The following is a 25,879-nucleotide window of genomic DNA, read 5'->3' as shown; positions in this document are numbered from 1 at the left end:
GGACGTGCTAATTTTAAAGCTGACGTTCCAAAAAAAAAAAAAAAAAAAAAAAAGAAAAAGGAAAAGTAAATAGAAGAAAAGGGCCGAAACACTTTAGATGATGCAACGACTGCGGTCCCGCTAGTAGCCAAGCCAAACAGAACCGTCTAACTAGCGTTGGACGGTTGAAAACTGCTGGTTTAGACTGAAAGGCCATCGTGGCCGCGAGCTCTGGTGATGTGTTGGCTCGCAATTGACTTGCGCCCTTGGAAAAATAGCGCGGCTCTCATAACGAGCAGATGCTCGTCTCGTTAAGAAGAAGACGCAAAAAAAAAAACCGTGGGCTATTGAGAGGAAAGAGTAGGTCACGTTCTTTGATGTCTTCATCATTTCGAATGAACGTTTTCACGTCAAAACTGCGGATTGGCCTCCTTCCTTTTTATCACATTAGGACTGTAATCAAACTTTGTTTAGCTATACACCATCAATTCGTTGTCTTTTCAAAGGAAGAATTTCGAATGATTTACAAGGCTGTTCTTTTAAACGATCAGGTAGGGGACTAATAGGCACACGTACAAGGAGCTTGTTGCTCCATCACTAACACCCGGATCATCCATGTCAAATGATTATTAATAATAATGAAAAAAATGTAAATAATGGGGGCTTTTCGGTCTTCGTCGATGAAACATCTCAATTACTGACTACCCCCAACAGGGTTGTTGATGGTAAAAAAAAACAACAAATTTTCGAATTCCGATCGGATGGGGCTATCCACTCGAACCGCCGCTGCCTTTGTTTTCTTTCTGTGCTGTTCGGCCCGACAAATAAACTCGTAACTGAGAATGAGTTTATAAACGCATGCAGCTTTTGAAAAGAAAAAAAAACAAAAACGACAGGTGCGTTTTCATACAGTTTTTCTGATGGATCTCACCTGACCTTTTAAAAGGAGTTATAATAAATACCGGCGGAGGATCTATTACGTGAGCGGGGGAGCCCCACATCACGGCCATTACAACAAGTCACACCGATGATGCGATTGCGTGTCTTCATCATTTTTCCTTTTTTCTCTTGTTTTTGTTTTTGCTTTCCCCTGTAATAGTCACACTGTTCCTATGCCTCTGGTTATGTGCGTCTGCCTATCATTTCACCCGACACATTCATCATCCTTGTCCATCATTTCACCTGTAGGAAAAAACCTGTAAAGCCGACCATGCAAAGATCCTGTTGATGAATAAGTTTCGTCCTCCACCCTCTCTTTAATTTTTGGTTTCCATGCCTTTTTGATGATGATGATGAAAGGCAGTTTGAATTGCATGATGAGCGGCGTTGTAAAAAAAAACAAAAGGGCAGTCGGGGAATAAGAACACACAACAAAACAAAAAAATGAAACAAAATTTTTCATGGGCTGTTCTTACTTTACATGTCCTCCCTCTTTCTTTCCGTCCGTTTACCTAACTATATGAATTGCATCACATGTACGTGTTCAAACTATTCAAATCATTTTTTTTCTATCGTCCTCATGCCAAATTTTGTTTTTTTCTTTTTCGAACATTCAGGTCCAGCTGGCCCGCCGGGCAAGAGAGGCAAACGCGGTCAGAAAGGTGACGCTGGAGAACCTGGAGTTGCGGTAAGCAAAACGGCAGACAAAATAGAATTAAAAAAAAAAAAAAAATATTCTCTTCCTTTTTTTCTTTTCATTTTCTATTTGTACCCCTCGACCTTTCCAAAGTAATGTTATTGGCTAACACAAACATCTTGATATTTATAATGCTGATGACGGGCTCAACTGATCTGATTGAGCTTGTTTATTCCTTTACTGAGGAAGGAATTGGGGGGCGTAGGGATCTAGCATCTGTTCACTGACACGTAGATCCTAGATGGATATCGGCGTTGCCGAACAACTCGGTTTTTTTTTTCTCTTTCCCTGATTTATTGTCAGAGCTTCAGGGAAGATTTTTCAACCCCCCACTCTTCCTTCTTTGGTTTGTGACGGCTCGGTTTTTCTGATGCTAATCTAGTCGTTTCGTTTTGGCCGGCCATGACGTGTCAAAGTTCTTTTCGTTCCCCCCCCCCCCCAAAATGTATTTATTTCGATGTGTAACAACACTCTTTTTTCGGTTTTTCGCTTTTCATCGACGTGCAGGGCCTTCCTGGACCAATCGGCAAAAACGGATTTCCTGTAAGTAAAACACTTTTTTTTTTTAAAACTGATTTATCTTTGAAATTGTTGTGTGGCTTTGTGTGACGTTTTGGAAGGCACGCATTTATTCTCGACAAATTCTTTGTGAAAAAAATAGTCGACATTCTCAGGTGTTGTGTGACGTCAAACATGCAAAATTGCTTTTGTCAATATTCTTATTGTTTCTTAGAGCTGAATTGAATTTAGTTATTTAAACGAAAAACACGGGGGTTCTTTATTAGAAAAGCGAATTTCCACCAAAAATTTCTCGATATTTTCAACACAGCGAACGTCCTTCTTTTTATGTTTCTTTTTACAGGGACTGACTGGCGCACGAGGCTACCCGGGTTTTCCGGTTGGTGGATGTGCTTTTTTGATTTTTTTTTTGTTATTATATTTATTTTCCCTCATTCTAAAGAAGAAAAAAAAAAGGGAAATCATCTTCTCTTAGTTTTCGTGATTTTCGACTATTAGTTCTTTTTCCAACGTCTTCCTTGTTAAGTCAAATCAATATACTAACACGTCTCAAGCGGATACGGCCTTCCCTAGCGAGCTGTTTCTTTTTTTTTCCACCTTTCACTTACTCGTCTATGCCATGGGGTCCAGGGGGTAACACAAACTTTTCCCATCCATCGTTCTACGTCTTTCGCCTCTCTTTTTCTACCCTAATGCGCAACGTTTTCTCGATATTAGCTGCCATGGGTATATAGAACGCGGTTCGTGATCTCTTTTCCTCTCCTTATTTCATTTTATTACATCACATTCACTGGTGAGGGGCTCGACCCTGACGTCAAAAGCCCGTCAGCTGTGATGATTTTTCTTTTTTTTTTTTTTTTTTTTTTCTGTACGATTATTTTGGTTGATCCAAAATAAACCAGAGCTGAGCGGCTCCAACTGGTTGATGATTTTTCCTTGCGTCCAAAATGCGGGATGTATAACACACGAGCCATGAACGTATATATAGGTTTTTTTCTCGTGTTTCGGGACTGTGTGTGTGTGCAACGCTGAAATCAGCACTAATGAAATTTCTGTTTTAGATTAACAAGAAATGCTTAGACAAAAATATATGTATATATTTAGGTATTAGTTTTCACCTGGTGTACTGTCTTGACATCATCAGTTTGTCGGACACATTATCTATGTTGATTTCTTGTCTTGAAAAAACACACGTGTTTTCTGGTTCATAAATCATTTGGTGTTGGAGCTTTCTGGTATTTGCTGTTATATCTTGTAGTCGATGGAACGTAACACAAACTTCTGTAGCGTTTAACTTCATTTACTTTAATCATGCTTTTTTAACACGTAATTTTTGTTTTTTCTTAATACTAAAAATTATCTTTTTTTTTACTGCTATTGCAGGGCCCTATTGGGTTAGATGGGCCGAAAGGCGAACCGGTAAGTTTTCCCTAATGCTTCTGCGCGCTCATCAGTTCCCTTCACCCGCATTCCTTTGCTTTAAAAAAAAAAAAAAAAAAAATTATTAAAACAAAAAAAAAAAAAAAACAATAAATAATTTTATCTGATAAAATCAGCCTAAATCTGTCGAGCTTTCTCTATCCATTTAAACCATTCCGTAACCGGAATGTTTTCAACTGACCCGGGGAATAACATTGGGGACAATAAAAAACAAATTCTTGTCATTAAGACCAACCGTTTAGTTTAGTTATCTTTTCCTTTTCATTTTAGATAGAGCAATAACAATGCAAATACTCTATATTATCTGATTGCCCTCATGTATATCACTGTTATTTGTGTCTTGAATTCTTGCGATAGGGTCGTCCCGGCGAGAAGGGCATCAAAGGCGAAACGGGCAACAGCGGTTACGATCTGCTATCCACATCTAAGGTATTTATGCTGGTAGACGACTAACACGTTTACAAAAAAAAAAAAAGGGACTGCAATTGCTATCCTCTCCAATGTATTTTCCAACTAAAAAAAAATTAATGATAATAATGATGACGAACGCTTTAATCATTGGCCCAAGGCATCGCTATTAACACACCCGGGTTCTTTGTAATCAACTGGATTCATATCCGACAAGAGGAATGTGTTTTAAATGCATCGTCAGTGGATCAAAAACCGTCTAAATAGTTGGAAAGACCGCTTGTTTAGTTTTGACTGTGTTAACAATGTTTTCTCATTTAGATTATGATGCGTTTTTTTTTTCTCCCTGTGTGTAAAGAAACGGCGTATGCCAAAGTGAAGCTGCCAACGTCATCGTTCCATTCTAAAATTCGTGACGCTACGCGATTCATAATTCACTTAAAAGAATTTATTCTTCTTCGGAGTTAACAAATCTTTGTTTTTCAATTGCATTGGCTAACGCTATAACTCTATGTCTCTTTTTCTTTCGTCTTCTTTAAAAAAAAAAAAAAATGCATGTCGCTTTGAATCTTTGAATCGGCTCTGGTGCTGGGACGCTTGTCATTATCGGATGCGCAGCAGAACATCAAGCGCTCTGTATCTACGACGACCCACGCCGATCTCTTCGGCTATGGCACCGTTTACATGGTCAAGGTGAAAACTAATGAACTCATCCTTACGACCGCACGACTTTGTAGTTTGGGTTTTGCTTGTACAATTTTCTGTTTCTCACCTTTTGCTGCATCACCTTGGCTTTGAGTTAGCCGCTTTCTTGGCTTCAGGGCATGGGGTTTTAATGCACAGTTGATTCGAACCGTCTGAATGTCGACATTGGCCGTGGTGGGAGATGATCTTGAGTGCAACATCAATGCAGAAACAAAAAAACAAAAAAACTCGACAACCTTCCAAATTTGGTCTTTCAAGTCTTGGGAATCGGTTTCTTTTTTCATTGCAATTCGAATTGCACCTGCACGCTGACCGAAGCAAAAAGAAATAAAAACAAACAAAGAAAAATAGCTCTCTGATTTCAAAGATAAAACATCGTAGAAAGAGCCCCCTCCAGTAAAAAAAAAAAAAAAAAAAAAGAATGAATATAAAATTAATGTTTGCGGCTATTGCAGTCGAGGTCACTTTCTCTTACATTTTAAGATATGCAATTTCTCAAGTACCTGTCGAACATTTTCATATCACCAATCATTTGCTTTTGCCTTCGTTTTCTGTTATAAAATCCTCCAGCGAAACTTGGCGGCGTTTGTTCATTCAAATTATACCTAATATAGTCACATGTATGACAGCAGTAGAAATGCACGCCCTTTCACCTGCCCTTGTTTTGTATGTTTCTTTTCTTATGTACAGGGTCTGAAAGGTTTGGGCTTCAACATTGATCCGGAGTCGATACTGATGCTCAAGGTACAATAAGATCGACTGACGAGAATCGATTCCTTAATGTTCTCTTTTTTTTTTTTTTTCTCTCAATCTCGCTCTTTTTTATATTAGACCACTAATATTAGTAGAACAGGTTATGGAGGGTGTACCATCTTTTTCCTTTGTAACATAAAATTTAATAAAAATATCTATTGCCCTCCTAATGAGAAGCAGGATTTCTGGACAAGAAAGGGCTACAGCCAAACCAACCCTTTTTGTTGTTTTAGTTTTTTCTTCTTCTTCTTTTTAGTTTTGACCAGCCAACTATCAAGTGATGGCCTTGACTATAGTAGACAAGATTTTGATTGCTTTTTACTTTGACTAAAACTGCTTTTTTTTGTTAAACCTTTTTTTTTTTTCCTTCCATCAAACCCTTTCTTGATTGATTGATTCTAATCATATTTTTCTGTTGTACGCCTTTCACGCGGTATTCTTTATAGGGTGAACCAGGAGACCCTGGACCCCCTGGACCGCCCGGTCCTCCAGGTAAATTAACTTCAATTTGCCTCTATTTTGAGAGAAATTCAATCCATGGACCTTTGGCAAAACGATGTCAATAATGGATCACTATAACGTTTCTTATAAAATATCGCCCTATTGTTTTTTTTTTCTTTTTTTTTTTCACAGGACCGACCGGCTTGCCTGGTATTGACGGTCGATCAGGACCCCCAGGTGACTCTGGACAACCGGGAGATGCTGGACAACCAGGATTCCCGGGTGCCCCAGGAGCTCCCGGACTTCCCGGAGCGCCAGGAATGATTGGCTTAGCTGGCCCTAAGGTAGATATACAATATATATATATGTACCTAATAAATCCAGCAATAAACATAGTCCGAATATCGTTAATAACAAAAAAAAAAAAAAAGAAGTCCATTCACAACTCATCTCGCATAATATATCGAGAGTTACATTCAAAAAATTGCTGTTTTACAACGAGAAAGATAATTGAGTGAGTCCGTTGTTACTGACAGGGCGAAAAGGGTGATCGCGGACCGATCGTGAACGTCGACGGTAAGAATTTCCCCGGCGGGATCGTCGAAGGCCCACCAGGTACAATATAATCAAACAATTCAAAGAATGAGCAATCTAAAATTTTTATCCAATCACGTTCTTCACCATTCAGGACCACCAGGAGCTCCAGGTACGTCAATGACTTTGAAAAATGGAAAAAGAAACTGTTATTTTCTATCTTATCTATTCACGTGATTCCCATTTCGATAAATAGGTGTGCCCGGCGAAAAAGGAGAAGCGGGAGCAATTGGTCCACCTGGCCGTGACGGAGAAAAAGGTGCTCGGGGCAAACGTGGCAAACGAGTAAGTTTCCTTTTGGTCCCTTTCATTTAGTAGTTTTGATTCTTGAAGCAATTCCAAATTCTAAAAAGCATCTAGCGAGGGTCGTCTTACACGTCCCTCGAGTTTATGCATAATAAGCCTTGTATCAATGTATATTTCGATTCTTTTCAAACCCTTTTGGTGTCTAACATACATGTAGACATGTATAACGGCTTTCGGTGTCGTTTAACACACGCAAAAGATTATTAACCCTATTATTTGTATGGATCGGGTTCTGTATGGACGGAAAGGGGGCTATGGCGGATTGTGTTACACATTAACATATATGCGTATTACTATTAGTGTTTTAGCTCGTTTTAGTGATCGGTGTCTTATCTCATATTTATTTGGTCGGTGTCGTATAATTGTACTGCGTTCACAGTGTCATGTTATATCCCCTATTTATTTTTTTTACTATTTCCTTCCGGACGCACATCAGTCGGCTGCTTATTATTCACAAATCCAACTAACTCGTTTTTCTCGTTTATGCCACTTGAGTTTTTTTTTCCCCTTCAAATACTGTGTACACACAATGTTGTATTAGCCCAACCCTTGTTCTGTTGTTGCAGGAGTTGTAACATAACATCCTTCCATAGGTTGGAGTAAGTAACAAGCTATTCATTCAACGCTAACCAAGCCTCTCCTTTTTCCTTCTATTTTTGAAAACGAAAATATTCCCAGCTGCATCTACATAGCACGTTGAAGCTTTATTTCATGTGTCACTCAACACTTTCCTCGTTTTGGCCATGCGCATGATTCACGATGATGAAAAAAAAAAAGAAGAATTTGTTTGGCCGCTTCTCTGTCCCGTTTTATATTACTACGCTTGTGGCTTGCGGTTTGAGCGCAGAAAACGCATCGTGATTGTTGCGGTCAACTTGTTGACAGCTTTTAAAAAAAATTCTAAAACTTGAATTTATTTCTTTAACATAAAAAAAAAATAGGGAGAGTCAGGCGAAGCTGCTGAACGCGGAGCTCCCGGACTGCCCGGACCCAAGGGCGAGGTCGGCGAACGCGGTTATCGCGGTGAAAAGGGTGAGAAAGGAGACATGGGACTGCCAGGTAATGCCATCTATCAAACTGAAAAAGCACTAGCTTGTGGAGATTTGCCCTTTTAAAAAAAAGAACCGCCAAATTATTCAAGACTCGAAAATAAATCGTTTATTTTTAAGGCGTGCAAGGTGAAAGTGGACTTCGTGGACCACCAGGTGCCGACGGCAACGACGGCGAGGTGGGAGCTCAGGGACCGCCAGGTCTACCGGTACGTGTTAATAAAAGAATCCAATCGCCAACTTAACATGATGACGCGAAAGGCGAAACATTGATCCACACACCTTTTTTTTCCTTTTCATTGTGATGTTCCACGTCTGAATGCAACAGGGACAACCGGGACCTAAAGGCGAGAAAGGCGAGTACGGCGATATCGGTCCCCCAGGATTGATGGGACCCCCCGGTTTACCTGGACCACCTGTAAGTAGTCGAGGAATATCCTCCCCCTTCGGTTTGTTTCTTGTCGCCCCTTATGTTATATCTTTTATTCTATTCTTTCCCTCCTCCTCCCTCCTTTTTTTTTCAATTTTCGTTATCGCAACTCAAAAAAAATTCATGCGATGAGGTCGCGACAATTCTATTTAACTTTTTTCCCTTTCTTTCTCTTGAAAACAGGGCTATCCTGGCGTCAGGGGAGAGAAGGGCGACAAAGGAGAGTCGGTAATGTTTGACCCCAAATTCAAAGTCTCTCTACGTGTTTCTTATCATGTGCTATATAAAAAAACAACGTTTCGTCCGCATATGGCTCGCCAGTCACAAAGATGCGCCATCATTGCTTTTCTTCAAATAGTGTGCCGTCGTCAGGGTTTTGGGGGAATAGCAACGTAGTATTAAAATATGTTCCTTAAAGGCTAAAGAAAAGAAAAAAAAAGAGGAAACCGTAATCATTTGAGATTCTCTCCGGTTTTCTTTTCTCTGAATTTTTTTCTCAACAACGACACAGTCGATTGGCAGACAAGGTCTTTTCAAACGAGTAAGTCGATCGTGCCAATGCTTATTTTCCAATCATTCCTCAAATCCTAATTTCTCTTTAACCAACCGCCACATTTTTCGATGAATTTGTTTCGCCTCTTCTTCCTCAGGTGTTTCGAAAAGTAGTTTTTTTTTTTTTTTTTTTTTTTACATGTGACTGCCAGTTTCGTATATCATTGCAAGGCGTTGGCACCTTAGGATTTTCTTCTTGCATCACCAAATTTCTTTGAATATCATCTTACTCTTACACTTATTCCTGTGCCATTGGCAAGACGCACACAAAGGAATTGGCCAGGTTCCTTTTGCATTTGATTGTCTCAATCTACTGACATTTTAGATGAGGCATAACGTCAAATAGAGGCTTGGATTAGCGTATTGATTGAAAGCGCATGTAGTGCTATTGTCCATGCCATTTTCCTGATAATTTGATTGAAAATCACAAAACTCTTCTCATTCGTTTTATTGTTTGTTTGTTTTTTGTTTTTTTTCTCTTTCTACTTTCATTTCCTCATTCAAAAACAACGCAACACGTTTGTCTTTTGGTCTGCGGTGCTCTCTTCCACTTCTCTATGATGGACCAAAAACCCCAATGCGATGCACAGAAATACAAAAAACTCAGGAGAAGACAGGTAAATTTCATACTTTTTTTTACGATCTGTAAATGCAACTCATAATTTTACCTGTTGAAAACCTTTTGTGCCTTTAAAACAAAAACAAAAAAAACATGAAAGTCCGTACGCTGTTATCAAAACTGTTTAGACTCCTGCTTTTTTGTTTAATTGTATTATTCGGTTCTGGTAAGATACCTGTACTGCAGTAAGCTGAATGTTTTATAGTAGTGCACGTCACTTTGCTTTGTAGCTTGATGGTCCGCTTGTTGAAGGGCATTTCTTTCTAAGCTCGTTTTGAATGCTGTGAATAATTGAATTGAATCTGACCTTTGTTTCATGGTCGTATGACAAAGATCTGACTTGTATTTTAGTCGCTTTGAATTTAACACCCCCTCATTTTTAATATCCATTCTTTAACACATCAGCTTCACAATGTTTCTCTATTTATAACGACCAAAATTGTTTTCATTTTCAGCAAGGGGATGGCGCAATCGATGGAGTCCTCACTGAAGTTGTAAGTCAACAACATCAACTTCATTATGCCACGTAAATAGTTTGTATTAAACAATCACTGTCTGTCATTGGGACGAATAGGTTATGGGAGCTCCAGGACCTCCAGGACCACCAGGTACGTGCATTTTCTAGTTTCAGTTTGAATCATTTTCAATCGCTAAATTATTTAATTACAATAGGACCTTCTGGACTACAAGGCCCACCTGGGATCAAAGGAGATAGAGGCAACGATGGCACTAAAGGCGAAGCGGTATGTGTCCTCTTATTTCCTCTTATCATATCACATAATTAATTGAATTTTAAACAGGGCGAAAGAGGTGAAAAGGGCGACTCTGGGCCGATTGGCCTTCCGGTAATAAGTCTATCAAATTAAACGTGAAAAAAATATATGAATTAAATCGTCTTTTATTAACATTTAGGGACCAATGGGATTGCGCGGAGAGCCAGGACGGCCAGGTGATTTAGGCAAAATGGGCCCAATGGTAAGACGGACGAAAGGGAAAATCGAAGCACGCCCAAATCGACATGGGCACATCACTAACATCTACCCGGTTATTTTTTAAAATGAAGCTTTACTTTTTTTTGTGCACACAAATTTTACCCCAATAACACACCGCCATAGCCTTCCCGATACCTCGGTTGAGTTAGCGAACATAGAACTTTGGTTGACGGTTTTACTTTTATCTGTTCGGCATGCAACGTTTTAATTTGAAGTCTAAATGCGCGTCTCACATGTTCATTTCTTTCCACTTTGATTATCATCAAATGAAAAACAGGGACCCAACGGTCTTGACGGACTCAAAGGAGGCAGAGGAGAGCCGGGCAGAAAAGGAGAGCGAGGCGAACCTGGTCTACCGGTAAATCATAAAAATACGAACAATTTTGGGCGCTTCACGACTCTAGATTGTTTCCGTTAACTATTTATAAACTTTGACTCGGTTTTTAGATCATTAATTTAACACATTTATTTGCATGATTTCATTCTGTAGCCCTTTTTTTTTTATTTTGTTTAACCCCAACTAAATTTTCTTACTAAAAAAAAAATCCTGACCATTTTGATCAACCTTGTTTGGATTCCTGATCTTGTTTAACATAGGGGACTGATGGAATACCTGGAATCAAGGTAGTCCACTAAATGTAACTTTCGTTTGCTCGAAAACCTCGCACTAAAAAAAACGCAGTCCCATAGTTGTCTTGGCTGTCCTCCTTTTAGTTCTTTTTAAAGTAGTGACATTCGTTGCCCGCATGACGCTTGGATCCCATCCAAAGTGAATTAAGTACCGCATTTTTAACGCATCTCCGTTAATTCTCCATTTTAGGGTGAGAAGGGAGAAAAAGGAACTAAAGGTGACCTGGTAAGCGATACAAATCAAATAACCTGTACACATATTTTGTAGCGTATCAACTATAGAACCATGTCTTACTTTGTAGGGAATGATGGGAAAGAAAGGCAAGAAAGGCGAAAGAGGACCGCGAGGTGAACAGGGTTCCCCAGGATTGGATGCACCATGCCCGTTAGGTTCGGACGGCTTTCCCATTCCCGGATGCGGATGGAGACCAGGAAACGTACCAGTGAGTAATCACCATCTTTGTCTTAATATATAAAAACAAAATAAGATTCATTTGTAGACGTAAAGCATAATGAAGAGCATCAATTTTGGGCAAACGTAGTGCGTTAATTAAACGTATGGTTGATGAGGATGTTGCGGCATCATGTCAGAACTAATCAAATCAAAAACCTTGGAAAAGGGACATAGTTGCGACAGCTGGCGAACATTTTAGTTAGCTGCAGTGTACACTCTATTATTAATAAGAGGGGTCCTTGATTTTCTTTTTTGTCTGGCAAACGGGAATGGGCTTTTAATGAATCTACGTCTGTTGATGATGATTTCAGTCTTACGGCGCGTCGGGAAGCAGCACCAACCGACCAGCTGGGCCAACTACTACGACAACAACCACACCCGACTCTATTGATTACGAAGACGAAGACGACTATGACGATGTGTAAATATTTCAAACTTTTCCTTCAATCCTCTCTAGCATTTTCTGTATGAAAACTTCCCTCCCAAAAAAAAACCCCGAAAAAAAACAAAGTTAAGAGAAATTAATTGTGCACTGCTTTTTCACATTCATCCCACGCATCACTTTTTCAAACGTTTAAAACAAAACAAAAAAGGTCGATAGCGTATGGGAAATAGTTTAAAATTTTTACCTTTCCTATGACCTTTCGATTCGTTTAAAAAACCCGAACTTTTATGCCTTGCTTTGAATGGAATTAAATTGCGCAGGACGCCCGAACACAACGAGCGCATCGGACGATTTAAATTAATGGGACAGATCGGAGGAGGAACCGGCACCACTGGAGGCGACACGGGAGAAATCAAATTAAAAAATGTACAGTAAAAAAACATAATTACAAAAAAAAAAAAATAACAAAAACATTAACCCCAAACAAATGAAGTAATAAGAAAAAAAGAGCTCGCTTTTCCCCAATCCCATGATGAATAACAAAAATTACAGCACGAGGTCCGAAGAGAGAAAGCATGTTTGCTGGAATCATTTGGACCTCGATGTCGACGTATTTTTTTCATTTAATTTTCGTTCTGTGCGCGTTTTGTTCATTATAATATTTGACTAACAGTATGACTACACATTTTTTTTTCTCGGAAAATAGAATCAACTTGTTTGTTTAGTTCTTTTTTTTTTTGTCTTGTTTTTAAACTCTTGAACAATTTGCATGTCTTCGCAAGTAAACAACAAACGTTGCAGTGATTCTGTTTGTTTTCTAAATACCATTGTTTTCCGAAAATCATGTAAATTGCATGCGTTATATGACCACACAGGGCGATTTCTTTTTTTCTCACGATTATGTCCATCCGCTCCAATGCCGATCATACACAAACATAAAGAAAACAAAAAAATTCAACAAAAAATTGTCTTGCCAAAAAATTCGAATTTCATTTTTCTACAATAAATTCAAAAATGAAGTTTCCATTCAATTCTTCGCTCGTGGCAGAAATGATCATCGTATCATTCTCGGCGTCCCTCCCGTTTTTGGCCTACAATATCGATTTACAATGCCCATCTTTTTTTTTCTCCTTTTTTCGAATATGCAATCTGAAATACTCACCGTGACATTTGTATAAATGTATTGCCTCCCTTCTGCGCCCTCCTGTCACTTCCTTTTTTCCCCCCTCGACGCGATCTATGCTATTTAATTAACAAAACAACAAACGGTTGTTAAATATGTGTAACTATCTCTATTGAACGGTCTTCGAAACGCCAAAATTCTTCTTCTTTTTTCCTCCTCTTCACGTATAACCCCCTTCTTTAAAAAAAAAAGCAGAATATAGTGTGTTATTTTCCTCCCTTTTCTAACCCTTGTTTACCCAACCGCCCCCCATATCCTATCACATTACACATTGCTGTACATTTTCATCACACAGCGTTCACAGAAACCTCCGAAAAAAAAAAAAAAACAAACAGATATGTCACTTAAAAAAAAAACATTAATGAAATTTAAAAAAAAAAGAATGAATGACTGCGAACAAAACAATAGAGAATCATCTGGTAGTGTTCTGCTTGTTCAATGTCCATTTTTTATTGCTGTTGGCAAGCTCTTGTTGCTATAGTGTCCAATGGATCGAAAACTAAATTCAAATTCAATTTAAAAGATAGGACACATAAACGAAAAGAAGAAAATAATAAACCCGAGTTGGATTGGGTTGGGCGATGTGGACAGGGAGGGGGGGGCGATGTTTATCACGGTAATTTATTTCCATCCCATAGCTGGGATTCGGAGCCGTGTAAACTGCGTGTTACGTGAGTCTCCGGAGATGGATAACTACATCTGATTGAACGTATATAGGAAATGGAATCTCGGCTTCTCGTTTTCTCACACTGTTGGGTATCGTATGAATAGAATGGAAGATTGTAGACGCTTTGGATTGCGTGTCTGTTGTCACGTAGAGAAAAAAAAAGGGAGGGAAAAACTTTAAGAATCAACTGTCTGTCGGTGGAAAAAGAAAAACAACTTTCGGAAACCGGAATCGGAAACCAAATACCAACTGGGGAAAGAGGAGGATCACAAAAAGAAATCCAATTTTTGAGGAGAGAAAGAGGTTCTTCTTTTTTCAAAGTCGGTACCTGGGGAATGTCAGCGAGATCGAATTCAGACTCAAGCGGCGAAGAGTTTTGTTGTGTAAGATCAATTGCTTCCATATGAGGACAGTGGTCAACAACTTGACGAAATTATAAATCCACCTTCGTGGATCACCATCAGTTTTTAACAGAGGGTGGTTGTTAGGGGATAACATTAGTTTTAAGTGTGGAATTACTGTTGTAGTGCAGTACTATTCGTTATCCATAAAATAATAATAATAATAATGTAGAGCTTTTGAATTAATGGGAATCAACATGGTTTCAGCGTAACCACTTTGAATTTGAATAACTCGAAAACTATAAATCTCACATTAAAAGGGCGTTAACTTTTGTGTTTCTCGTTTAATTTTAAACCTAAATCATATATTTTCATACTTGCATTTAGGTTTTTGGAACAAAAATTCAAAAAATAGAAAAAGTCGGGCTTATTTTGTCGGACTTATTTAGTCGGGCTTAAATTTTTTTATTGCAAAAACCGGCACTCATCGGAATTGGTAGAGTATCACAGGATATACTCAAAATTGTATGCTGATTCCGATAAAAAAGGTATTTTTTTTCATTAACTCAACCATTTAGGAAATACCCCGAATATTTCTGCTGCATCGCGCTAACGCTGCAGCATACTGGCGCGCTAGCATTGTGTCAAACATTCGGTGTATTCTAAAAAAGATTAACTTAAGAAAAAAAAGTAGCGTTTCTCCCGGAATCAGCATTCAATTTTGAGAATATCCTGTGATATTCAACCAATTCCTATGAGTGTCATTTTTTGCAGAAAAAAAATTTAAGCCCGACTAAATAAGCCCGAAAAAATAAGCCCGACTTTTTTTATTTTTAGGTTTTTTACGTTTAATTTAAAAACCATAAGGCCAATTGCAAAATAAATTGAATTTCTGTGATCAGCATTTAATTCTGAATCGAAATCATGTATTTTAAGCGAAATTTAAAATTTAGCCAAAAATGTAAAAGTGGGAAGGCTATAGCCTTCTCACTTTTGTTAAAATCAGTAAAAAATCCATATCACTTGAAATTCCTTTAAAATCCCACAGTATACTCCAAATTTAATGCTGATTCAAGAAAATGGATTCGATTTTTCTACAAATCAGCTGTTTTTGAAATATAGCGAATAAATGTGATGTGGCACGCCAGCGCCAGAACGTACTGGCGCACTGCGTGAACCCGTTTTTTACCGTTATTTGAAAAACCACTAGTACCACGAAAAAGTAAAGTGAATATTCGGGATTCTCAGAACTTTGTTAAACGGTTTTTTACTTTTATAAAAACAAAACACAAGTTCCAGGTAAAAACATGGTCGATATTCGTGATTCTCGTTCCATTTGGATTCTAAATAATGTATTTTCATAACTCCATATAGATTTTTAAACAATATGATTACGATTGATAAAGTCGGGCTTATTTTCCCAGGCTTATTTTGTCGGGCTTGTTTTTGAAGGCCAACTTTTTTACGAAAAATATCTGGAATTCAATTAAACATAATTTGCTGTAACCAAACCTGACCATTTTTTGGGGTAAAATATTAGTTTTGCAATCAGTTGAGTGGTTTTTGAGTAAAACCGAATTAAAGGGGTTTTAGACTAACCACTTCGAATTGAAATAACTCATAAACTATTAGAGTTGCATCTAAATAAACTTGATATTCGTGATTTACATTCAATTTTGAATCGAAATCATGTATTCCAAACGATATCTAGATTTTAGCCAAAAATGGAAAAGTGGGAAGGCTATACCCTTCTCACTTTTATCAAAATCTGCAAAAAAATCAATATCTCTTGGAATGCATAAAAAATCACACGATATATTCAAAATTAAATGCAGATTCGGAAAAAACGATTGGTTTTCTCGTCAAATCAGCTGCTTTTGAAATATACCAAATAAATGTGATGTAGTGCGCTAGCGCACCAACTGCGCTAACCCGTTTTTTACGTTTATTAATAAATCCACAAAAATATAAACATGTGCAACGAATGTTATCTACGTACACAGTATACACATCCAATGTCAAATTGCAATAGGTTACGTAACACAACTGATAAAAGCAGGTGCGTCAACTAAAACGTCCCCTTTTAATTTTATTTGTTTATTTCCTGATTGCGAAACAAAAACAAACAGTGCGTAGAAAACTATTCCACCTGTTTACCCCATGGGTTGGCTTTCTTTATATTCCTTATTTCGTTTGACGTACATATGTTAACATGCGATCCCGCTCATCTATCAATGCCTCCACCCAACATTCAGCGTACTCTGAGTGAGTACTCTTTTTTAAAAAACCTTTGCCGATACGGGTTTGGAAATTTCTCGTTTTTGGGCCTATCGGGTAAGTGCTATTCCATGCCGGCATCATCCGAAGAGCGGGTTAAGCAACAATTTAAATAATAAGGGTGGCCGGAAACAAAAAATCCTCGATTTCGTCATTTAAAAAAACACAAAAAGGGGGAATCACTCATACAATATTTTACTTGGACATTCAACCTCCTTTTCGTTTCGCTTAAAAACACACCCAAAAATGAAACCAAAAATAATAAAAAGCAAAAAGAAAACTGGTGGAAAAGGAAAGACAGAGAGGGTTGTAAATGTCTTTGTGTAAATATTCCTCCCTCTTTCTTAGTTTCTTCTTCTGACTTTATGTCTTAAGGTTAGATATAGCCCCCTTCTTCTTCTACTTCTTCTTCTTCTTCTTCTTCTTCTTTCTATCTCCTTTTCTTTTCTTTTTTTTTCCTTCTCCTCCTTGTCCCATCTCCTTCTTGGCCGGGTCGAGACGGGCACAAGCACCACTCGACGCTGAGCCGCGGTGGTGTCCACACGCGCTCTCAGCGACGTCAGCCCCCATTTTAACCCCCATCCGATCTTCGTCAACACAGACAACTAAAAGAAGAAAAACAAAATTATTATTATTTTTTTTTGAAACCCCATCGTCTTGTTTTTCGCCCAGTGTTGAGTGTATGCTGTCATTTCATCTTTCAGCGGTGAAATACAACAAAAATAAAAATCTGGAACATTTTGAGATGACATGGGAACGTGAAGCGGATCGATCTGTCCCATCAACGAGAGCAGCGAACTTCGACAACATCGCGCTGTGATTCTTCTTGTTCCCCAGCCGTCTGTTATTTTCAAAGTGGTTCTTTTGGTGTCAGTGACAAGCCGCGTCGTCCCTTGTTTGCTTATTAATACAAATTCCATCTACAAATCGACGGTTCCGGTTTCAATAGTGATCAAACTAAAGACAGCTGATATTCAATCAAAATCATCAAATGTACAAGTTTGCGTGCGCTGTTGCTGACCACAAGGAGAATTAGAAGATAGCCCCTCGCCAAAGAAGCGAAAGAGGAGAGTCGATTCATCTTCGAGCAGCTACGTTTTTTTCGTTGGAGGGGACAGTCCCATTGGGTCTAGCGATTAAAAAGGAAGAACAAGCCGATTGTGAGCCTACCTAAAAATAGCGTTAGTTTGGTGCTTTATTTCTTTTTTAACTGTTTCTGTTTTCGTACGTGTACGAAGAAAGAAGGTTATCCAGTCGGAGCAGTGCGGGGGGTCAGTTTGAGCGACTGGAGAAAATAAAAGAAAGACGTTGTCTTCTTTGTTTTCTTTTGCTTCTGTTTAGCCAACTTCCTCGCTGTAAGAGGAAATCATTAAGATGCATCCGTCCATAACGGGTCCGGTCGTAGGCAGACGGCCGTCCGCCATCGTTTTGTTTCGTGTGGGTCTTGTAATCATCGCTTCTGCGTTCCTGGCCGGGCCGCAATCGGCCGCCTCCGCCGACGACTTTAGCATTCAACAACTACTGACCAAACGCTTTCCGCACCGGATATCCGACGACATCTACCTGGATCCTTGTAAAGCAGGTAAGAAAGCCAATTGCAAGTGCATTGAGTTCAGTGCCCACTTGTATTCTTATTTCAATTCACGACCTTCGGCACATTATGCAAATCGCATTTGTTCCAACTCAGCATTCCTTAGGCAAGTAGATAATCACATAGGGGGGAGAAGGTCTGCAATGGTTTGATGAACGTCGACCAGGCGTTAGAAATCATTTTCTTTGTTCCCCAAAGCCCCAATTTTCGTGAAAAATAGTCCAGTTTCTCAATAGTTAGATCGATAAATTCAAAGAATGTGCGAACCTTTTCCAAGTCAACAACAGTTTTACGTAGTTGCATATTTCATCAAATCGATTCGAGATGTTCCTCCTTACGACGACCTACATATTCGTAGCTTTTCAAGTGCTGAAGCGATCGTCTCTTTGAATATTTAGTTCTTCGAACACGCTCAGTCTTTGCGTTATTTTTGCAGACTCTCTTGGCTTATTTTGCATTCCATTTGGACGTCTTCAAGAAAAAGAAAACGGGGCCAATAAAGACATGCCCAAAGTGTTGACTGTTGACCCGTTTCTTTTTTTTTCCCGACGATTCACGCATCTATCAAGGTTGGAAGCCCGGCTAATGGAGAGCCAACTATCAAATGGCGAAACGCTTAAAAACTTGTGCAAGTGGTTGTGGGGGGGGGGGGGGGGGGGGGTCCTTGACTGGCTGCGCTTCTCGTTAGGGAATTTTACGTGCCATTTCCCTTAACGCGAAAGAAGCAAAATTAGCGAACGTTTTTCCTTAAACGGAGCGCAAAAACATCGCTTTAACGAGTCACAGGGTCCGACAAAGGGCAATTGAATAATGTCTTTGTGTGATTGCAAATATCGATTGAAGCCCCTCTCTTTAAACCAATCGATTGGCCGATGAAAAACGACAAAGAAAAAGGAAAACTATGCTACACCGATGAAACCTTAACTGTGTGCGCACACGATCGGCTTCGTTTTTGGTAATTTGCTTATTTCCTCTTAGCGACTGTTATGTCAGATAGCCACACCGTAAAGGTCTTTTTAGCTTCTTACCAAGGACCCAAATGCCCGTAATTGGATGCTCAAATCGACTCGTTACGCAAGTGAAAAACAAGCCAAGTTCATTGCACGGGGCAACATCGTAAAATGATTAGAAACGTGATAGTAACAATTAAAATCTTACGTTCTTAGAGGGATTCGTTGGTGATGTTGCATTGCCCAATGTTCGCTACGAGTTGGAATACGAACTTCAATCGAGACGGGATCATGAGCAAAAATTGGCCGTCAAGACGGGTCAAGTGCTCATCGACTGGCAGATCGACGGCGATCAGGCGGAAGCGGAGAAAGAGGCCGATCGTTTGGTTTCCTTCAACGGCTCATCCGCCCTTCAGCAACAACGTCTCCATCATCCTGCTCATCTCCAGCCGGACGAAATATCTGACGATGGCCAGCAACTGAAGCCGGGCGGTAAGCAACGCCAAGGCAGGAAGCACACATCCATCACAGAGTAAGTCATCCATCATACTCCTTTTGCTTTTCTACCGCCTTTCCCTGCCTTCCGTCTGTGATGCCATTGGACATTGGGGTAAGTTCATGCCGCGAAAAGGTTAGTTTTGGCCAGCGACGCCAAATCGGGTTCGAGCACGGAATGAAATTCAGTTCGAGCATTGAGCCTTCCGCCGCGATGAATTCGCTTGCCAAGGTTATCTGTTAATAAAAAGCCATAAAAATATGAAAAACGAAACCAATCGATACGGTACTGTTGTGCGTCTTTGCTGTCGATTTTTGTTATTGTTATCCTTTTTTTATTTTTTGCTTTTATAGTTGATAATATATCACTCTGGCGAGCTGTAGAATCTCACCGATAGTGTGATGGATTGCGTCTGAGTACCATGGCAATTCGTCAAATCCAATTTTTTCTTTTTCTGATCCGAGAATCTCTCTAATCAAATTCTACTCTTATTCATAGAGTCCCCCAATCTTGACTCAGCAACGTCGGCAATCTTAAAAACCAATTGATTTTCTTTTCAGCTCCCAGTTACCAACAGAAGTAATCAACAAAATTCGTTTGCTCGCCACACCCTTTCTCATCTTTTTTTTTTTTTGTCATCTTCTTTGCTTTTGTTGCGACATGCAATCCTCGGCAGTCTATATTCAGATCAGTTTTTTTTTTCGTGTCGTCCAATAGGAGAAAAGAAAAAATCCATCTCGATGGATTCAATGGGCAGCGGAGCATTTATTGATCCGATCACTAATGCTTCGGAAACCCTGTTCGGAAAACATATTTTCTTACTAATCAGCTCTGCACGAACCCGAGAACGGAGTGCGACACAAAGCGCGTACCTATCGGAGCCAAAAAAAAAAAAAAAAAAAGATAGAAACAAATCTGGCCATTCGGGAACGAGAGGATTTTAGAAACCGAGAGCGGGAAACGAAAGGAAATTGAGAAGAAAAAAGACGGGGGTTTACTAGCGGACATCGTTCTATTCCTTTTGAAGCAAGAAGAGAAACGCAAAGATGAAAAAAAGGGAACAAGTCGAGCATGGCGTAGCATGGGGGAAAGGAAGAGGATTTATGAATGCTGAGCGGAAGATGTTCAATGTGATGGTAACCAACTTCCTCCTAACCATCCGCGCGGGTTCAGGCAAGACGGGAGGGGTGAAAGAGTCTTGTCGATTGACTCTGCAAATCTTTTCAGTTACTCGCGAGTCTGGAGGAAGAACCATCGTCATCTGAAAAAATACAGAGAGAATGCAACTGACTCGATTTCTCCCCTCCTTCCTTTCCTGGAGTGAATCAATAACGAGAAGATGCTCTCAATCCCCTTTTTTCAAAGCAATTCAGTTTATTATCTACTTCTCTCCATCCAGTTTTCTTATTTCGTTCTCTCTTCTCTTTTATTTCATTTTTGAATTTATTCTTTTCACGTTCTTAAATTTCATTCTGATTGATATCCTTAGACGTCGGAAAAAGAGCGATCTGGAGGATGAACTGGTCGAGTTGGATCCGTCTGGACAACGGAATCTATCGAGCGAGGAAGCACATAGCAACGGCCATGAGGAGCAGGGTAAGCCGTCGCGACCCGTTGGTGACAAAACGACGACAAAGAGACTCAACGCAAAGACGATCAAGGCCAGGAGAAACAAGCGCAAAGATCGGATCAGACAGATCACTGAGAAACCTGGCGCGTTAATCCGTTCCCGGAGAGCGGCAACGGCCCGCAAGGAGCGCATCTGGGATTTCGGAGTCATCCCGTACGAGATTGACGCCAACTTCTCCGGGGCCCATAAGGCACTCTTCAAGCAAGCTATGCGCCACTGGGAAAACTTCACCTGCGTCAAATTCGTAGAACGTACAGCCGACCATCCTCACTTTATCGTTTTCACCGAACGCGCTTGCGGGTAACCGTGTCTAGCCGCTTCTTTCCGTCTATTGTTTTTTCTTTGTAGATAACAACAGATAACAAACTCGTTCACTATTTTCAGATGTTGTTCTTTCGTCGGCAAACGAGGCAACGGAGCGCAGGCCATTTCTATCGGAAAGAACTGCGATAAATTTGGGATCGTCGTCCACGAACTGGGCCACGTCGTTGGCTTTTGGGTAATACCCAACGAATTAGACGTCCGCCCTTGTATGTTTATTTTGTCTAATTCCTTTTTCTTTTTTTGTGTGTTTTTTTTCTCAATTTAGCATGAACACACGCGACCGGACCGAGACAATCACGTCCACATTATCCGCGAGAACATCATGGCGGGTATGTTCTTTTGTTGACTTTGTCATTCTGTAAACATATTCGCCTTTGTTGACACGGGCAGCGAATGACAATGAAGGCTAGACAACTAACGACTTCGCGATGAGCTAACGAAAGAAAGACCTTGGTTAAACTCATTTAAATCTAATAGTTATTGGGGATAGCACTAATGTTCCAATGGAAGATTGAATAATCGAATACGTAGGAAGAGATTGATTTCGTTTGGAGGCCTTACTTCTTCTCGCGAAACACATGAAAGCTGTTGGAACAACACGAGAGGAAACGCCAAGTTTCTCCGTTTATCCTAGACGATTGGATGTGGGGCACGAGATTTAAAGCTCCTCAAAGTGTTTACCATTGTCTCGCCTCGTGTCAGGCTTTCATTTTCAAAGTGTCCATCAACTTCTTGTGTTGCGAAGCCAACGTCATTTCATCCCCTCTCACTCTTGTGTCCCCCACAGTTAGTGTCAAGGTGATCGACAGACTATTGCCTTCCATGGTAATAGCTAAGAATACGAGAATCCCCTTTTTCCGATTGTTACAGCTATCTTATCAAGCTCTTCTACTCAACTACAGTCGCTTTCTGTGTCGCTTCCTTTGTTTCTAACGTCTTCTTTCCACCCTTTCTTATGTATACATTTACCCGCCCAGTCGAATTAATGAATCTTGCCTAACGTGCAACTTTTGAGACTTTCGTGCAGCCCGATCAATACGTCTCTAGTGGGATGCTATCATTGTTTGTTCGCCCAGAGTCTTTATGACTGTTAGAGTACGATGGTTCTCCTTTTTTTTTTTGTTGGAACGATGCCACTGGAAAGCTATTCTCTTCGATACGCATTAGTATTGGAATGACGGGGAGGGATAGAGCGATAACGATTCTTGTCTCTTCCAGCCGACAACTTGTGTGCAAAGACGTAAAAATAAGATCCCCATTTTGTTTTACTTCAGGTCAGGAGTACAATTTCAACAAACTGACATCGGAGGAGGTCAACTCGCTGGGTTTGTCCTACGATTTCGATTCCATCATGCACTACGCTCGCAACACATTTTCCAAGGTACGCACGAGAATGATTTGCATTTCAAGAACGTCTCAATTATGAGCGTTTGAACAAACAGGGAACTTATTTGGATACGATTCTGCCGCAAGCTGATCCAGAGACCAAATCGCGGCCAGAGATTGGCCAGCGCATACGCCTTAGTGAGGGCGACATCTCGCAGACGAACAAGCTCTATAAATGTCCAAGTAGGTCGATTATGTTGTTTCTAAACTTCGTAATTCAACGACCGAGATCTAATTTCAATCGTTTCCTCTGACGATAGAATGTGGACGGACGTTCCAGGAAAACAAAGCGTCGTTCGTTTCGCCCGTTTTCCCACCCGGTACCGTCTCCGACGACGGCGAGCGCTGCGAGTGGCGCATAACGGCGACTCACGGAGAGCGCATCGTTTTAAACATCACTGAACTGGACGTATTCAAGGGAGATAACTGCAAATACGACTACGTGGAAATTCGCGATGGATATTGGCACAAATCGCCGCTACTAGGTATGTCTTTTTCAAAGCTATTCTTACCACTTATTATTAATTCTTTAAATCATGTAAAATTCACGTTCAGGTCGCTTCTGTGGCAGCACGCGTCTACCGGATCCAGTCATGTCTACTGGAAGTCGGATGTTGGTTACTTTCCAGAGTTCACCGGGACAGATTGGACACAAAGGATTCAGTGCCTCTTACGAGGGTAATTTCAGATTCAAAACATCACAGATTCTTGCACAGCAATGCATTCGGGATTATTTTTAGCGCTTTGTGGTGGTGATTTAAACGTGGATAGTGGTCATCTCGAGTCACCCAACTTTCCCGACGACTACCAGCCCAACAAGGAATGCACCTGGAAAATCACTGTCCCGTCCGATTATCAAGTGGCGCTCAAGTTTCAATCGTTTGAAATCGAAAACCACGACAACTGCGTCTACGATTTCCTCGAGATCCGCGACGGCCATGAACCCACCAGCCCGTTAATTGGTGTCTATTGCGGTTACAACATCCCCGAAGATATCAAATCAAGTGGCAACAAAATGTGGATCAAATTCGTCTCGGACAACTCGGTTCAAAAAGCTGGCTTTTCTGCCATTTTCATGAATGGTTAGTCCTGTTATTATTGGTTTTCATAAAGGCATGTAACAATGCTGTATCATTTCCACCAGAATTCGACGAATGCGCGTCACTGGATCACGGATGTGAGCATAGCTGTGTCAATACCTTAGGGGGCTACGAATGTCAATGCCGAATTGGCTTCGAGCTCCACTCAGACGGCAAACGATGCCAAGGTAAGGATGAATCAATAAACATATAAGCCTCAACAATAATCAAACAAATATCTATATTTCTACAGATGCCTGTGGTGGATTAATTGATTCTCCAAACGGGACCATTATTAGCCCTTCCTTCCCAGACCTGTATCCAAGCAACAAGCACTGCATCTGGGAGATTTTTGCACCACCACAATATCGCATTACTCTCAACTTCACCCACTTTGATTTGGAGGGCAACAATGTGAGTCACAAAAGTTTGGGATGTAAATCATATTTCACGTGGGCGATATCGTCTGACAAAGCCCCCTATATTTGGCTCGTTTTCTTACTTTTAGCAAGAATCATTTGACATGAGATAGGGATGTATTGGTTTGATTTTCTCTTGCAGCAAGATTGTGAATACGATCACGTCGAGGTGAGGAGCAAATTGAGCGAGAACGAACTGCGCAAACACGGCGTTTTCTGCGGCACCCACCTGCCTCCCGTCGTAACTTCCGAAGGCAACGTCCTTCGCATCGAGTTCGCCTCAGACAACTCCGTCCAGAAGACGGGCTTTGCCGCCGTCTATTTTACCGGTTCGTTTCACAGGCTGATAACATTTCGATGATAAAACAAAACGGGAATAACATTTCTTATTCCTTTTCATTAGACAAGGATGAGTGCGCAGTGAACAACGGCGGATGCCAGCAAGAATGTCGCAATACGATCGGCTCTTACGTTTGCGCTTGCCACAATGGATTTACGCTTCACGAAAATGGTCACGACTGTAAAGAAGGCGGCTGTAAACATGAAATTCGTGCTCCTTATGGCGAAATACTGAGCCCTAATTATCCGCATCCCTATCCCGCACGAAAGGAATGCGTATGGCATTTTACAACAACCCCAGGCCATCGCATCAAATTAGTATTGCAATCACTTACCTTTTCTGTGCTGAGCTTCGATGATAACAACGTTCGATTTCTTTTCCATGCTTTCTTCAGGTTTTCCACGAATTCGAAATTGAATCTCATCACGAGTGTGCTTACGATCATGTTGTCTTGTTCGATGGAGATAGTAGTGACGATCAGACCTTGGGTCGATTCTGCGGATTGAAAGCACCTCATCCAATAGTGGCTTCCGGCAATCAGCTCTATTTGGTATTCAAATCGGATTCATCCGTTCAACGTCGTGGCTTTCAAGCGACGCACGCAACCGGTAATCAACTGGATATGTTTATTTGAATCTCGATTCCACAATTCTCGCTTCTTCCGAACAGTTTGCGGCGGACACCTTCAAGCGGCGACTGGTGTGAAACACTTTTACTCTCACGCCAAGTACGGCGACCATAACTACGAAAACAAAGAAGATTGCGACTGGGTTATTGAGGCACCACCCGGCAAGAATGTCCACTTGACTTTCCTCACCTTTGAGCTGGAGGATGAGCACGAGTGCGGCTACGATTCTATTGAAGTTTACCAAGGATTCGACGACTCGGGCCCCACCAACGGCCGTTATTGCGGCAACAGGGTAATGAAAAGTTTTCCATTTCCACAAAATTTTCATTCGCATGTAGAATTAAACCAAAAGTATTTCCTTTCTTTGTTGTCTTCGATAGAAGCCTTTCGTCTTCTAAATTGGGGTTTTGCAAGTTAATATTATGATCAACATTCTTTTATCTTATTAGGTACCGCCAGAGATCGTCTCGACCAACGAAGTTCTTCTAGTTCGCTTCAAGAGCGACGATACCATCAACAGCAAGGGATTCTCGGCCGCATACGTAGCTATCGACGAGACCGAGAACGAGGACTTACCCAAATCCCAACAAACAAGTGTTAGATACAACTGAGAAAATTTTAAAAAGAATTAATAATTATAAGAGATAAAGGAACAGCAAGCGTTTGGTAAACGTGT

At 40.4% G+C, this 25,879-nt stretch overlaps 2 protein-coding genes across 7 annotated transcripts in view; both read left to right on the top strand.

The window, feature by feature from the left end:
- LOC130698506 (collagen alpha chain CG42342-like) overlaps window positions 1-13,362 on the top strand; it is a 47,752-nt gene extending 34,390 nt beyond the window's left edge. The window contains exons 2-30 of one of the 3 annotated variants that reach the window (XM_059494715.1): window positions 1,536-1,606; window positions 2,123-2,158; window positions 2,478-2,513; window positions 3,518-3,553; window positions 3,932-4,003; window positions 4,601-4,675; window positions 5,378-5,431; window positions 5,887-5,932; window positions 6,074-6,225; window positions 6,418-6,496; window positions 6,570-6,587; window positions 6,672-6,760; window positions 7,723-7,840; window positions 7,951-8,039; window positions 8,159-8,248; window positions 8,444-8,488; window positions 8,772-8,801; window positions 9,403-9,429; window positions 9,887-9,925; window positions 10,006-10,039; window positions 10,104-10,174; window positions 10,232-10,276; window positions 10,344-10,406; window positions 10,701-10,781; window positions 11,021-11,047; window positions 11,244-11,279; window positions 11,356-11,490; window positions 11,819-11,928; window positions 12,213-13,362. In XM_059494715.1, coding sequence (XP_059350698.1) covers window positions 1,536-1,606; window positions 2,123-2,158; window positions 2,478-2,513; window positions 3,518-3,553; window positions 3,932-4,003; window positions 4,601-4,675; window positions 5,378-5,431; window positions 5,887-5,932; window positions 6,074-6,225; window positions 6,418-6,496; window positions 6,570-6,587; window positions 6,672-6,760; window positions 7,723-7,840; window positions 7,951-8,039; window positions 8,159-8,248; window positions 8,444-8,488; window positions 8,772-8,801; window positions 9,403-9,429; window positions 9,887-9,925; window positions 10,006-10,039; window positions 10,104-10,174; window positions 10,232-10,276; window positions 10,344-10,406; window positions 10,701-10,781; window positions 11,021-11,047; window positions 11,244-11,279; window positions 11,356-11,490; window positions 11,819-11,928; window positions 12,213-12,327 — 1,919 coding nt within the window. In that variant the 3' untranslated portion in view covers window positions 12,328-13,362. Of the gene's footprint in view, window positions 1-1,535; window positions 1,607-2,122; window positions 2,159-2,477; window positions 2,514-3,517; window positions 3,554-3,931; window positions 4,004-4,600; window positions 4,676-5,377; window positions 5,432-5,886; window positions 5,933-6,073; window positions 6,226-6,417; window positions 6,497-6,569; window positions 6,588-6,671; window positions 6,761-7,722; window positions 7,841-7,950; window positions 8,040-8,158; window positions 8,249-8,443; window positions 8,489-8,771; window positions 8,802-9,402; window positions 9,430-9,886; window positions 9,926-10,005; window positions 10,040-10,103; window positions 10,175-10,231; window positions 10,277-10,343; window positions 10,407-10,700; window positions 10,782-11,020; window positions 11,048-11,243; window positions 11,280-11,355; window positions 11,497-11,818; window positions 11,929-12,212 lie in introns of all 3 variants that reach the window. The other 2 variants (XM_059494714.1, XM_059494717.1) reach the window with 2 other exon arrangements.
- Window positions 13,363-16,882: 3,520 nt separating this feature from the next.
- Window positions 16,883-25,831, top strand: LOC130698574 (tolloid-like protein 2). 4 transcript variants are annotated; one of them, XM_059494712.1, is made up of 18 exons: window positions 16,883-17,520; window positions 17,702-17,942; window positions 19,118-19,433; window positions 20,887-21,327; window positions 21,412-21,526; window positions 21,617-21,680; window positions 22,626-22,732; window positions 22,794-22,920; window positions 22,998-23,222; window positions 23,293-23,415; window positions 23,478-23,819; window positions 23,882-24,004; window positions 24,070-24,230; window positions 24,378-24,564; window positions 24,639-24,892; window positions 24,970-25,183; window positions 25,245-25,495; window positions 25,653-25,831. In XM_059494712.1, exons 2-18 carry the CDS (start codon window positions 17,735-17,737, stop codon window positions 25,812-25,814), a joined length of 3,420 nt encoding a protein of 1,139 aa, XP_059350695.1. In that variant the 5' UTR covers window positions 16,883-17,520; window positions 17,702-17,734; the 3' UTR covers window positions 25,815-25,831. The 4 variants fall into 4 exon arrangements, with proteins under 4 accessions (XP_059350695.1, XP_059350694.1, XP_057377237.1 ...); XM_059494711.1 differs by having other exon boundaries at window positions 16,883-17,541; XM_057521254.2 differs by having other exon boundaries at window positions 16,883-17,631.
- Window positions 25,832-25,879: the final 48 nt, after the last annotated feature.

This window comes from Daphnia carinata, chromosome 3, assembly GCF_022539665.2.
Source record: "Daphnia carinata strain CSIRO-1 chromosome 3, CSIRO_AGI_Dcar_HiC_V3, whole genome shotgun sequence".
NCBI lineage: Eukaryota > Metazoa > Arthropoda > Branchiopoda > Diplostraca > Daphniidae > Daphnia > Daphnia carinata.
This window is presented reverse-complemented; position numbering and strand designations above follow the sequence as displayed.